The sequence below is a fragment of the Chionomys nivalis genome, chromosome 22 (genome assembly GCF_950005125.1).
Source record: "Chionomys nivalis chromosome 22, mChiNiv1.1, whole genome shotgun sequence".
Taxonomy (NCBI): Eukaryota; Metazoa; Chordata; class Mammalia; order Rodentia; family Cricetidae; genus Chionomys; species Chionomys nivalis.
In genome coordinates this window covers 43286127-43301019 of record NC_080107.1, presented here as the reverse complement: position 1 = coordinate 43301019, position 14893 = coordinate 43286127, and the positions used below count along the sequence as shown (strand labels likewise).

The window sequence follows — 14893 nt, the reverse complement described above, 5'->3', positions numbered from 1 at the left end:
GATAGGATTTTTCTGTGTAGCCCTGGCTGTCCTGGAACTCACTCTGTAGACCAGGCTGGCATCAAACACATGTAGATCTGCCTGCCTCTGTCTCCTAAGTGCTGGGACTAAAGGCGTGTGCCACCACTCCTGGTATTTTTATAAGATATATTTAGGGATATCAGGAGTGGTGGTACTGGGCTGAGACAGAGGCAGAGGCAGAGGCAGGCAGAGCTTTGTGAGTTTGAGACTAGCCTGGTCTATATAGCCAGTTCTAGGATGTCTACATAGAGACACCCTGTCTCCAAAAAGAATTATTTTACTGAGGGTCTGGAGAGATAGCTCATTGGTTAAGGGAACTGGCTATTCCTTCAGAGGACATGGATCAATTCCCAGCATCCACATGGTGAGTCACAATTATCTGTAACTCCAGCTCTAGGGCCTCTGAGGGCACCACGTGGTGCACAGACATACATGCAGACAAAAATCATATACATATATGCATTAGGATTCTCTAGAGTCACAGAATTTATGGGATGACTCTCTCTAAATATAAAAAGATGATTCACTGGAATGACTTACAGGCTGCAGTCCAACAATGGCTAGCTGTGAATGGAAAGTCCAAGAATCTAGTAGTTGCTCAGTCCCGCAAGGCTGGGTGTCTTTTGTAAACACTGGAATCCTGAAGGATTGGGCTCCAATGTCAGTGAAGGAATAGGTGTGCTAGCAAGTCGGTGGCAAGCAGGTGAAGAACAAAAGCATTCTTCCATGTCCTTAAATAGGCTTCCAGCAGATGGTGTGGTCCAGATTAGAGGTGGATCGTCCCCCATCAAGATCCTGATCAAAGATGTGTGCCTTCCTACATCAAAGGTCCTGCCAAACTAGAAGTGGATTCACCCACTTTAAACTGAGCAAAAATAATCTCTCGCAGGTTATTTCTGGATTGTAGTTCTATTTCTGGATTGTAGTTCATTCCAGATGTAGTCAAGTTGACAAGAGCAACCATCGCAACATAAATACATTTTAAACTTAGTATTTGTGTACATGTGCATGCCTTTGTGAGTTTGCATGTGCACACAAGGGCAGGTGCCTGAAGAGCACGGAAGAGGAGCCCCTGCAGCTGGAGTTACAGGAGGTTGTGAGCCATCATCTGATGTGGATGTTGGGAACTGAACCTGGGTCCTCAGCAAGAGCAGTATTGCTCTTAACTGCTGAGCCATCTCTCCAGTCCCTGAATTAATCAATCTGTGGCTTGTTGAGACAGGGTCTCACTATGTAGCCCAGGCTGGCCCTGACTCACAGAGATCCACTTAACTGCCTCCGCAAGTGCTGGGATTAAAGGTGTGTACCACCATATCTTGCTGAAAATAGGTTAACAATCATTAAAAATATTCTTTAAATGCCACTGACCTCCCTGTATTTAGCCTCTCCCCTTTCCACAAAGCTGAGGATGACCTTGAACTTCTGACTTTTTCTACCTCCTGAATGTTGGGATGACAGGAATGCACTACCACACTTTATGTGGTGCTGGGGATCAAACTCAGCAGAGCTACATCCTCAGTCCCCTCTACCTTCTGTTGAAAGAAAAAAAGCCCCAGCGACCAAGTGCTGATAAGGAACGGCTTCACAGCAGCCTTCCTGAAGAGCGTGGACAATGCCACCATAGGAAGAACCAGAGGCTGAGTGGAGCCCAGAGTGACTAAGCTCCTGTCCTGCCATGTGATGAGGCAGATTTGTCTCAGCAACCAGCACATCTGAGAAAAACTGGGCTGGATAGTCCCCACTTCCAAATCCAGGGCTAATGTGGAGCCTGGGCCAGAATTGTTGGCTGGCAAACAAAATGTGGGTTGGCACAGGGATCAAGCTAGCCTGCGGGCTGTGTGGGTTTCATTCTGGCACTGCAGTTGGGCACTGAATTGCTTTAATTGGCCATGTCCAATAAAATGCTTTTTCTGGGAGAGCTGATGAGAGTACAAAGGTAGACACCACATGCTAAATAGAGGAAGTGTCTGGAAAGACAGAAAGCCCAAATACCTCTCATGTAGTCCTCTGACAGTCTTACTCCATTTCCTGTTGGCAGAACAATTATCTTAGGCTTGTAGTTCATAGAGAATGGAGGTTTATTTGCCTTAGGGTTCTGCAGCCTAGGAATTCCATATCAAGGACCCGGTATCTCCTGGGCATCTGCAAGGCCATCACTTTGGATCAGAACATGCAGAGGGAACACATAACAAGGCAGAGCAAGCCGGCCCCATCAGGCTTCTCACAAAACCACTAGCGCCACCACAGGGGCATTCATTCTGTTTCCGGACTGTGGGTGTGATGTGACCACCTGGCCTTGCCTGCTGTGAAGGACTGAACCAGGATCAACCCTGATGTTGCCTTTGTCAAGAGCATTTTATCATGTTGTCAAGAGTATTTTGTCACGGGGACAGGACAAGAAACTAAGATGTGAGTGGACATGTGGGTTTGCTGACCGTAGCTGAGAGATGGTACAGCCCTCAACCTAAGGGCTGTCCTTCCCAGAATCAGGGCAGCTTTTGTTGCATGTAGCACAGCAAACTTGGAAGGGAAGAATTACTGCTCCGGGGTTCAGGAGACTGGACCACAGGTAGGGAGGGAGCAGGGATGGGACTGAGATGCTGAGATGTTGTGGGGTGAAGCTCCTTCCCTTCGGTGGTGATGTCATTAACCCATGCAGGCCAGGCTATATTTGTAGACCCCCAAAACAAAGAACAAACTAATCTGTGGATAGCACTTGGTTTATTCATTAGAAAAACAAAACCAAAAACCCAATGGGTTTTACATACAAAACAAACGTTCTGTTTTCAAGGGTTAGAAGCACTCTTTAAAATTTAAAGTGGGAACACAGATGACACAAGGCCGTTTCTCCCAGAAACACATGAACAAATATAATATGCACATGGAATTTATTATATACAGATCAAGATTGTTCAGGGGCAAGACAGAGCCACAGAGCCCTGTGCACATCACAAGGCAGACACAGAGGATGGTAGGAGCATCTGCATCTGGGCACACAAGTGAATTGCAATTAAGACCCAGGTGCATAAAGCAGAAAGCTTACTTCCATGTTAGAAAGTTAGAACACCGACAGAATCAGCCACAGTGTAGAGCCAGAGCAACCCAGCACACTAAGCTGCGGAACTCAGGGGTGACAGGGAGATGAATCACAACACAGATACAGTCCTCACACTGGGGGTCCAGCACAACTTCAGCCCCCAGTTGCCACTGGCACCTCAGCACCAAGGCAGTATCACTCTAACTTCCAGGACCCCAAGCTGCTGCCTGCAGTCTGGCTGCAGCACTGGCCAGGCCCTTCTTTCTTGTGGGTAGAGACAGGGTTGCAGAAAGCCATGCAGGTTGCAGGTGTTATCATTGGTCATATACAACTGGGCTTTGAGTCCTACAGGGCTGGTGTGGGGAGGGTTTGTCCCCAATGTTTCCAGGGCTGGGGTTCACCATCACAGGTGACTAAGGTGTTCAGGGACCAAGCCATCTCATGGCCTCACTACTCACCCATACATAAAGAACAGGACAGTCAAAACGAACACGTGGAACCACCTTTTAGAGCCACAAATAAAAACAAACCTGCAGCTCTTGTATAAAGAGGTTTATATGGATGCTAGGATGGGCAAGCAACTAGATACTGGATGATCTGGGCTCAGCTGAGCTGCAGAGCCAGCAGCCAGATTCCCACACTAGATAGGGGATGACTGGTCCGCTATCTGCTGGCTGTTGTGCTTTGAACTGTTTTCTAATTACAGGCCATGACTACAGGATGCAGAGACAGCCACTGGCCAGGGACCAGAATACTTCATGAAGCACCCTTGTCCCAGTGGCATCCGGACACACCTCAGCTATATTAGCACTTCCGAGGTGGACAGCTGCTGCTGTCTCCAGGCCGATTTGCACCAGCAAATGGCCCACAAATCCAGCCTCTGTCTGTGACTCTCACAGGGACAGTAAGCCAAGTGTTTGCTCATCTACACACATGCATGGAGATCACAGAGAATTGTAGCTAGGAACACCCTGCAAGACTGAATGACATTTTCAAAAAGTGTTTCTTACACTACTTTTAAATAATTTACAAAAAAAACCCCTACAAAAACCTTATGTACCAGGACACATACATTAAATAAAAAAAACATCATTTGAGGTTAGTGTACATATTTATACAGGGGGGCTACACAGAACAGAAGGGACCTTCTTTTTGCTCTTTAATGGTCAGGATCCCCTACTCCAACCCCATGCTGCCAACACACACACACACACACACACGCACGCACGCACGCACACACACACAGATTCTCACAGCTATGGCAAGAGAACCAGGGCATGCCTGTCACAACTTGAGGCCTTTGCTGCTCACTGTGGTGCTGCTCCCATCTTCCACAGAGGTGTCACTGAAGTCGCTGGCATCACTACCCAAGGCCTCCTGGTCCTGGTGTTCCCTGTCAACCCTGTGTCGATATCTCAGGTCTAGGACATTGTCTTCAGAGCCAGAATTCCTCCTGTCCTGCTGTCTCAGGGCCCCCTGGGCCTTCAGGCTTGGCCAGTGCCCACTGTCCTTCATAAGCAAGTGTGGGCTTCCAAACACAGGGCTGTGACCAGACTGGGTCTCCCTGAAGGCCGAGAATGCTGGACCCTGAAGGGGCAGGCCCAGGTTGGGGCTGAAGAGGCCAGCCTGTTTGCCTCCCCAGGAGACACTCTTCCCGAAGTGGAAGAGCTGGGTAGAGAGGAAAGGCAGGCCCTTCTTGGGGCCTGAGGAGAGGCTGGGTGAGCCCCCAGCCTGTGATGTGGCCCCCTTTTCTTTCTCACTCCCAAAGACCCCTGTCCATAGTGTGCCTTGTCCGGAATTCAGTGCCCATGGGCTGGACAGCCTGCTCTGGTGTGCAAAGTCACTCCAGGGGAGGGTGAGGTCAGTCTGGGGTCCAGGATTGGGGGTCAGCAAGTTCTGACTGCCATAGTTCAGGTGAAATGTGCCCCCAGCACTTCCAGCCTCAGTACCTAGTTTGGCACAACTGGGCAGCTGACCGAAAACACTCTCTGCCATGGCAGTCTGGGTTCCCCGTGGGCTCTGGTCTTTGTGAACGCTGGCACTTTTCCTGCTTGGTGGAGACACTTTGACAGAGTTGTTCCTGCTGGTATTCTTGGGAGGTGCTGGCTCGCTTCGACCCAGGGCAGTGGGAACACGAGTGGCCTGCTCGGCACGGGGAGTGCCCCTCCCAGTCTGGCTTAAGAGGCCCGTTGCCTGTGTCCGAGCTCTCTCTGGGCCTCTCCTTCCTTCGGCCAGCTGAGGGGTTCCCCTGGCTTTTTGGCTCCGTGTGCACACTCCTGGCTGCAGTGCTGGGGTTGGCTCCTTTCTGCAGGGCATCTCTAGCTTGGCAGGGCCCCCTTGAGGTTCTGAGCTGCGTACAGACTCCTTGGCCTTTTCTGCCAAAAACCTTCTGATCTCCAGCTCGATGCTGTCATCACTGTCCACTGAGCTGTCCTCAGACAGAAGGCTGGAGGCAGAAGGGAGGTGGCCACTGGCTCCTGTGTCCTTAGAGGGAGGAGTCCCTTTTGGACTCTTCTTCCTGGGAGGCAAGGCCAGGGCAGCATCCTCACCCCCTGTGCCAGCCAGCTTTGCCCTCTCGGCCACGCTGCTGAAGATGCTTATTGGGCTTCTTCCGGGGCCATCTTTGTTGTCCCCTCTGCACTTGGATAGACAGCTCCGTAGTGCCTGCTGCCCATGGTCCTTCCAGTCCCCAGGGGGGCTGCTCAGCTTCTCTCCACACCGAGTCTCTGTGGTGCCAAATCTGACCTTCTTACACGTAGCTCGGGGGTCTCGGCACCTCTTCTTGAACTTTCGCTTAGATCTTAACAAGTCCTTGATGGCCATGTCCAGGTCCTCATCACTGTCCAGAGAGCTGCTCTTGTCCTCAGAGCTCTCTTTCTCACCAGCACTCTTCCCCTCAGCTGCTTTCCCGAGACCCCCATGGCCTTGTGACAGCTGTGCATCACTGAACCCAGCTGTCCTGGAAGGGACAGACTGGTCCCTGGCCTCAGTCTCCCCTCCCGGGGCCTCTGTGACTTTGCTCTGGCTGGGAGGGTCCCAACCGTCATGGCCAGGCTGACCCTTCCCTTGGATGTGGTCACTGTCCTGGGCACTTTCTCTACCCTCCCTTATTTTCTTGGGCACTGTAGTGTTGCCTCCACCTCTCCGTTTCCGTTTGCAGCCCAGGGGAAGATCTGGTGTTTTAGCCTTGGGGATGCCAGTCTGGCCACTGGGGCCGGATGGGGACAGTGGGCCCTGGGCAGGCTGTGGACTCCCTACTTGTGCCTTGAGGGCCAAAAATGTCCGGATCTCCTGCTCTATGCTGTCATCACTGTCAACGTTGCTGCTATCACCTTCAGAGTGGGGAGGGACAGGTGGGGGACAGAAGAGTGGGTTCATGGATGGAGGCCGGTCACTGCCTTCCATGGGGACTGGCAGAATGGTCTTGGAGATGTCCAGGATTGCTTCTGCACACATCAGCTCGGTGGATGTGTCTGCTAGGCATGATGGAGTCTGGTGCACAACTTCGCTCTTGGCAGCGGTGTGTCCTGGAGGTGCAAGGGCTCTCGCATCCTTTAGAAGCTTGGAGAGGGGTTCAGGGTGGAGACCACCCAGGGTGCTGTCTATAACCTTTGGGGCTGCTAGCTTTTTCTTGCTTGGGGGTCTCCTGTGGGCTTCAGGCAAGGCACTAGACTGAGCACTGCCAGGGCTCTCCTCTTGGAGCTGGGCTCTCAGAAGCGGCTCCCCATTGGCCTCATTCCTGGTCTTCTCTAGCTGGTACAGCTGGATGGCCTCCTCGATGCCATCATCACTGCTGGAGTCAGAGGCCTGGTGCACTGGGGCTGAGTTCCTAATGCGCTTGCTGCGCCTGGCAGGCATGCTCCTCCTCACCCCACCCCTGTTCTGCGCAGCCTCTGGTCTGTGGGCAGTTAGCCTTGTATTCACAGGGGTCTCAGGCTCGGTGGTGACCTTAGACCGGAAGTTTCTGGGCTGTGTGCTCATCTTTGTTAACCTGGGAGGTTTGCGGAAGATGAACTCCTTACAGGTTCCCATCAGAGCTGCCCTGGCTGAGGTCTCTCGGTTCCCTCTGTGTCTGGCAGGGCTTCCGTTTGGGTCTGATTTTTTATCCATAGACCCATCACACTTGGGGTTTTCATGCTGTCTTTTCTCATTAAGAAACTGTTCTATTTCAGCTTGGATGCTCTGTTCAAAGGAGTCTTCGCTGCTCATGCTAGCTGGGGAGGTGGAGCCCTCGTCCTCACCGGCTCCCACAGGGACACTACCTGAGCCAGGAATGATTTGTGAGGGGTATGGGCTCGGTAGGGTACAGCTGTGGGCAGGCTCTGGGACACAGGGGGCTCCTCGGGACACAGGCTCGGAAGGCCCACCCTTGGCCTTCAAGTACTCTTGGATAGCCTCCTCGATGTCCCGGTCCACAGAGTCATCACTGTCAGAATCCAGCTCCAAGGGACCCTGTCTCCCAGCTTCATCTTTCTCTAGGGCTTTGCCGTCTGCAACAAGACCACAGGCAGGGAACTCTGACTGCTCTTTGCACACAGCAGGTTTGGGGGCCAGTCTGGTGTCCCGGCACCTTTCTGCACGTTGGCCTCTCTGTGGGGCACGCTCATGGCTCATGCCCAGGGCAGCCTCGTCTCTCTGCAGCGTGCTGATGAGCATCTGTACCCTGGCGCTCACTGAGGCCCTGGAGGTGTCCTCTTTAGACTCTGAGAAGCAGTCAGGAAAGCAGAAGCTCCTGGGCTGGCCAAAGGCCTCCCATCTGGACTGGAGCGCCACCACTGGAGGGGCGTTCATGAGGAACATCCTAGCAGGCAGGCTGGGCGCTGGGGGGCAGGGCTTATGGGTCAGCCCATTTCACATCCTTGGAGCAAAGAAAGCATAGTGAAGGCTATAGCTAAGTGGTTAACAGCAGCACATACCCACGCCACTATAAGAGACAACACACCTGGGGCTACAACCTAATGTCTTGTTGGCTGTGGAGGCTCATGCAAGCCACTCAGACCTTAGTTTTGCCAGCAGCACTGGGAGTTGTAGCATAATTAATAAAAACCCAGGGATAGACATTGGGGTTCAACCTGAAGGTCAGAAAAGCAAAACAGCCCACCACTAGCTCTTACCTCTACCTCAGTCTGAAATGGGGATCCTACCTCCAGGAATCTTCAGAACGGGACTGTTTGAGAGCTGTCTCCTCCCATCTTATATTCCCTTCTAGGGGTGGGATTAAAGGAGTGCACCACTACTGCCCAGGCTTCTATGGCAAACTAGCGTGGCTACTGGGATTAAAGGTGTACGCTACCACTGCCTAGTCTGTAAGGCTGACCAGTGGAGCTGTTTTACTCTCTGATCTTCAGGCAAGCTTCATTTATTAAAATACAAATAAAATATCTCTACAAGGGAGTCACTTCATCCTGTAGGTGGAAGACTCAGGAAAAAAAATGCTTGCAAATTCCTGCAGCCCTTTTCTCTCTTCTCCAGGGCTGCATCTCTTCTGCAAGAGGACGAAAGAGGCACCATTTCCCTCCCAGTGTCATCAGAAGCCACAGCAGCCTATAAATGCTCCTCTGTACTTTAGAAAAAAAGGGGGGGGGCTAACCACAAGCCCAGGGAAGTTGGACGTCATGGCTGGATTCTTTGTGGAAATGACCAATGTGCTCTTTAACCAAAGGTGAGCTCTTTAACCAAAGAGCACTTTCTCAGGCTTTTTTTCAGAGCTGCCTTCCCTACATTGCTGTGTGTGAAAATGTCAGATATGTGGCAGATCATTTTCATAGGCTGACATCACGTTTTGCTAATTAGCATAAAAGCTGTGCCAACTTTCTGGCGGTCACAACTAATTGGTGGTCACATCACATGGGTGGATCTGGGTCTAGCAGTCTTTTCGGAGAAAAGGACCGTGTGACACGTGAACAGATCATGGGTCTATCAGCTCGGATGAGGAGAATGCTGGAAAATAAAGTGTCACAAGCCAGGTGTCCACACATCAGCTAGCCTGATGTCAGGAGCACCAAAGACAAGTTTGCAGAATCACTGCAGAGGAGGCACATACAGAGGCACAGGGTCGTCTGGAAAAATACCAGCTGCTCTGCATAGCTCCTGATTCTTCTTGGGTCCTTTGATCACCTTCTGCCTCCCTGAGATGGGAGAGCACCTAAAGGCTGAAGGACAGAGACCTGAGCTCCCCTGAGGGAAAGCACAGAAGGTTGTCCCCACCCCTAACCCAGGGTGGAATGGTAGGCCTGGCCTGCTGTTGGCCTCTCTATCATCTGTTTCATCAGACAAGCCTTTCGGACAGCCAAGATGTGCTATATACAGACTGAACTCCCTTCCTAGACGGGTAGGGCGGCCATCTAGACCAAAATCTGCTCAGGGGACAGGCAACTAATGAGAGCTCACTGCAAAGGCAACTAACTCATGGGTGATTGCCAACGTGTGCTTCAAAGGTTAAACTAACACATAAAACCTATTGCAATTACTTGAAATTCTCAAGTGTAGGCTGATGTTCCACAGGGCTTCAGGGATGAGGTCACCACTGCTCCTCTTACACTTCGGAGTATCTCTCACCAGCTCTTAAAGTTGGCTCTGAGGGCTGGGTATGTGGTGAGTACTTTTAATCCCAGCACTGGGGAGGCTGAGGCAAGTGGATCTCTCTGAGTTCCAGGTCAGCTTGGTCTACACATAGCGAGGCCCTGGCCTTCCAGGGCATATAAGTGAGACCAAGCTGTATAAATAAATGAATGAATGAATAAATAAATAAATCAGCTTTATGACTGGAATTACAGAGAATCAGTGACATCTGGTTTACAAATCGGTGATATCTTAAAAATCTTTTTGTCATGTCATTTTTATGTGTGTGTATTTTGGGGGGGGTTTGAGACAGGATTTCTCTGTGTAACAGCCTTAACTGTCCTGGAACTCACTTTGTAGACCAGGCTGACCTTGAACTCACAGAGGTCCTGCCTGTCCAGCTACTAGGTGTTGTTAACGTAAAACAAACTCAGGAAAGCTTGCCCTGACACCATGTACATTTACTGTATAGCTAGTTTACCACTGCTCTAGATGAGAGCCACAGGGTGGGGAGAGCTTTACTATACTGGTTACCAGAATTCACCTCCTGGCCATCTACCACAGCCCTACTCCCCAATAACACTGCCTCCCCAGCACCCCACAGGCACAGGGCAGTGGGAGCTAATGGAGAAAGTGGCTTCTTTCACCCGTTAGGGGACCTCCGCCTTTCCCTGCAGCAGATGTTGTTGAAGCTCCCAGAGCAGCAATACGACAGAAATCACAACACACGCGCACAGCTCAACTGTGGAGGCTCTGAATCAGCAGGGCGTGGTGGTACATGCCTGGAATTCCAGGTGAAGGCTGGGGACCAGGAGTCCACTGTTTCCTTATCTACTTCAAAGGCGTCAGCTGGGCTATTGAGATTCTGTCTCGTCTCAACAGACTGAAAACAAAAGGTGCATGGGGTGGAGTAGGTGTGTGTGTGTGTGTGTGTGTGTGTGGTGGGTGGGGTAGGTGGGTATGTGTGTTGGGGGGTAACATTAACGTCTTAACGAGAGGGCAACCATTACACCAGGTGCAGTGCCGGGGAGATAGATGATTTTATCTCCACTCACCTGTTCACAGCTTATAACGATGGACCCAGAGCTGGGCTTCTCCAACAGTCTTAATGGTTGTTGGTCCAACTACCTGGACTACGTCCATCTTGGGAGCGGTCATTCTGGAGAACCATGAACTGTAGAGAAGTTAGAAATGTGAGCTGAAGCCAGGGTTGGGGCTTTAAACTGGAACCAGCCTTCCAGGGTGGCTGTGGGTACAATCAGCCAGCCTGGCCTCTGAACATAAGTTACGGTGCAGAGGGCTCTGCACCCGCCAACTTGAAGTGGGTATGGGTAAAATTTGGTCCTTAGGAGCCAGAGGAACTGGTAAGATTCGGCCCCCTGTAAAACTGTTGTGTCTGCCATCCCCTGTGCGGAGACAGACTCCTACAGCCGCCTAAGTACAGGCTGCTCATCTCGCTGCCTCAGAGGCAGCTGGAGCAGCAGTCTGGTCTTAAGCAGGTTAATGCCAACCCTTCTCCGGGCAGAGGCAGGGCCTCCGGCTGGTCTGTGCCCCAACCTATCCATCCCCCGAAATCATTTTCTGAGATCCCAGGTTTAGGAAATCCGGGGGTCTCGAAGCTGCCTGTGGCAAGGCGAGAAGGCAGCCGTGAAGACCAGGCAGGCCGCGGTGACCCGGAGCCCGTCCCTCACCTGAGCCTCACCTGGGCCCAACCTGCACCCGCTGGTTCTCGAGGAACGCAGGGCGCAACAAGCGCCAGGCACGCGCGGGAGGCGCTTCCCGGGGGCCGCGACCCTGGCCCATGGCAGCGTCCAGCCCCAGCCACTGACCCGATCCGGAGCCCGCTCGCCGCGGCCTGCACGGCGAACCCGGCCCAGCTGCCCGCTTTGCGCCCCGCGTCCCTGGAGGCGGCCGGCCCGGAGCGCGGGGAAACGCCGACACACGCGCCCCGCCCTCCTCGGTCTGGCGCCCGCAGCCACCGCGGACTCCCGCGGGTGACCCCGGGGCCCCGTGCGCCGTGGGAAGCGCGGGAGGGGAGGGCGGGGCCGGCGCGGCGAGGGGCGGGGCGACCCCCCCTCAGGCCGTCCCTCCCGCCACCTACCAGCGGCGGCGGTGGCGGCGGTGGTGGCGGTGGCGGTGGCGGCGGTGGCGGCGGCGGCCGCGCTCCGGAAGCCGTGCCCGGTGGCTGGGCATCATGGGAATGGCACGGCCGAGTTCCGGGGGAGGCGCGCGGCCCGGCCGGACCCCCGCCCGCGAGAGCGCGCCCACCTGCACCGCGAGTGCCTGCGCTCGGACACGCACGGCGCGGCGCGCGGGAGGAGCGCACGGGCCGGCGCGGAAGCGGCCGCGGAGGCCGCGGGGGTACGAACCTGCGTGGGGACCCTCCTGTCCTCCCCCCGAGCCTGGCGCAGCGCCCGGCGCCGAGAGCGCGCACAGCCCAGGGGTGCTGGAGGTCGCGCGCGTTGGCAAGTTGGCCACGGCGAGGGGCGTGGTCGTGGACTGCAGAAGGAGGGCCGCTGGACCGTTGCACCTCCTTAAGCTGCCTTGTGCTGGTCCAGATCCAGTGCCCCCCAGTACATGGCATCTGCCCAGCCCTGCCCTCCTCATCCTCAAGCCAGTAGAGGTGTGCTTCCCTGCCTGCGGTTTGCAGCCAGCTCGGGATTGCGGTTAGCTCGCCTGCGCTGGACACTTCGGACCTTCTGCCAGGGTCCTCCGTGTCGCCCATGCCTTCTGGAGTGCCCAAGTCCTTTAACTTTGTAGAATGCTTCTATATATCTGTACCCAATGTCTCCTACCCTGACCTTAGTGAGATCTTAGACTACACCAAGAGATATGGACCCTGTGGCTGAGGAGGTGAAAAACACAGGGGTCATGCAAGGTGACCAGCTCCACATTCACAGAAGTGGCCTGGTGGAACAGGTGGGGTAGGACTGGCTTCGACCAACACAATCAGTATTATAGAGTGGAATTCCTTGGCTCTGGACACATTCTGACCACGTGACTTGGAAATCTTCCTAGTTTTCTTTGGCTTTTCAAATATGGAGATATTGTGTTGCTGACAATGTCAGGGAGCAAGCTAGCACCATCCTGGTCCCTAGGCACCCACCCTATGTGATGGGGCAGATGACATGAGTGAGTGCGGGGATAGGACTGGAGAAAACCCGCAGAGACTTTGTTCCAGAGAAGGGCTCCTTCCCCCTCCCCTCTCCCCTTACTCCTCCTTCAACACCCTTCTCCGTTTGTGTTTGTTTTTGTATTTGAGATAGGGTCTCCTGTAGCCTAGGCTGATTTTGAACTCCTAATCCTCATGCCTCTACTTACCTGGCATCGGGATTACAAATAAATGCCTTGTAGCACGATTAATAAAAACCCAGAGACAGATATTGGGGTTCAACCTGAAGGTCAGAAAAGCAAACCAGCCAGCCACAGTCTCTTACCTTTACCTGCCTTCAGGAATCTCAGGATGACTCTGTGTCTGAGAGCTGTCTCCTCCCGTCTTATATTCCTCTGTAGGCTGGGATTAAAGGTGTGCAGCACTACTGCCCAGTTTCTACAACAAACTAGCATGGCTACTGGGATTAAAGGTGTGTGTCACCATTGCCTGGTCTGTAAGGCTGATCACTGTGGCTGTTTTACTCTCTGAATTTCAGGCAAGCTTTATTTATTAAAATACAAATGAAATGTCACCACAACGCCTAGCACCAAAAAAGTATTTCTAAGCTTGGGGAATTGGTGTGGAGTTGGGGATCAAGAAATACACAAAGCCGGGCGGTGGTGGCGCACGCCTTTAATCCCAGCACTTGGGAGGCAGAGGCAGGTGAATCTCTGTGAGTTAGAGACCAGCCTGGTCTGGTCTACAAGAGCTATTTCCAGGACAGGCTCCAAAGCCACAGAGAAACCCTGTCTCGAAAAACAAAAAACAAAAAACAAACAAACAAACAAAAAAAATACACAAAGACATTTTAATGTTTCCATGACTGGGATTTTTTCTATTTTTTTCTATTTGTTTTGTTCTTTTAAAGATTCATTCATTTTATTTTATGTGTATGAGTGTTTTGCCTGCATGGATGTATGTGTACGGTGTGTGTGCAGTTTTATCTTGCAGTTTTGTTTTTTTTCCAGGTGACGGAGGTAAGAATAGGGCCTAGACATGTGGCATGTGGAGGCCTCTGGGCAGCTCTGGGACCTGTGGTGTCTAGTATACCTCTTGAAGCCTCCTCTTGGCTCCTGACAAGGGATCAGAGACTTGGGACTTCAACATTTTTAAAATTACATTTATTTCTTTGATTATTTATTTATTTATTTGGTGCCCACACTCTCTGTGCATGTGTGTATATGTGCATGGCTACCTGCTATAGTGTGGATATGGAGGTCAGAGGGCAACTTGAGGGAGTCAGTTCTTTCCTTCCACTCCACGGAACCCGGGACTGAACTCAGGTCATTAGGGCTGGTATCAAGCGCCTTTACCCACTGAGCTCTTTTGCCTGTTCCTTTTAGAACCTTCTTTTGGTCATTATGCATATGAAAAGACAGGGACCTGACTGAAGCCCTGATGTCCTTTGTTAGAGTCTCCCTACCTTTATGGAATGAAGAACTCTCAAAGCACTCACATGGAAGTAGTTACCACGGACCCTGGCCATATCTGAGAAAATGTGACAGTCTTTGACTCATGGGGTATGGGCACCCCAGACCTGTTTGTGAGGACAATTAGATCCACATTAGGGAGGCTGCCTAGCTGTGTGTGTCACAAGTCAGGCTCACATTCAAGCTGTGTGAGTCTTTGAGGTGTTGATGTCGTCCTGAAGTTAGGCCCACAGCACTGACAGGTGTACTGCACTGTCCAGGTGTACTGCACTAACCAGGTGTACTGCACTGTCCAGGTGTACTGCACTGTCCAGGTGTGCTGCACTGCCCAGGTGTGCTGCACTGCCCAGGTGTGCTACTGCACTGTCCAGGTGTACTGCACTGTCCAGGTGTACTGCAATGCCCAGGTGTGCTGCACTGACCAGGTGTACTGCACTGACCAGGTTACTGCACTGTCCAGGTTTACTGCACTGACCAGGTGTACTGCACTGTCCAGGTGTACTGCACTGTCCAGGTGTACTGCATTGACCAGGTATACTACACTGACCAGGTGTACTGCACTGACCAGGTGTACTGTACTGACCAGGTGTACTACACTGACCAGGTGTACTGCACTGACCAGGTGTACTGCACTGACCAGGTCTGCAGCACTGACCAAGCACACAGCACTGCCCAGTACCGCAGCACCCA

At 52.5% G+C, this 14893-nt stretch overlaps 1 protein-coding gene across 2 annotated transcripts; it reads right to left on the bottom strand.

Annotated features, from left to right (window-relative positions):
* Positions 1-2727: 2727 nt before the first annotated feature.
* Positions 2728-11850, bottom strand: Ppp1r26 (protein phosphatase 1 regulatory subunit 26). Of its 2 annotated transcripts, none has more exons than XM_057755520.1 (3): positions 11721-11850; positions 10675-10793; positions 2728-7916 (listed from the first exon to the last, which is right to left on the bottom strand). In XM_057755520.1, exon 3 carries the CDS (start codon positions 7856-7858, stop codon positions 4343-4345), a length of 3516 nt encoding a protein of 1171 aa, XP_057611503.1. In that variant the 5' UTR covers positions 7859-7916; positions 10675-10793; positions 11721-11850; the 3' UTR covers positions 2728-4342. The 2 variants fall into 2 exon arrangements, with proteins under 2 accessions (XP_057611503.1, XP_057611502.1); XM_057755519.1 differs by lacking the exon at positions 11721-11850 and adding an exon at positions 11322-11692.
* Between the last annotated feature and the right edge of the window lie 3043 nt (positions 11851-14893).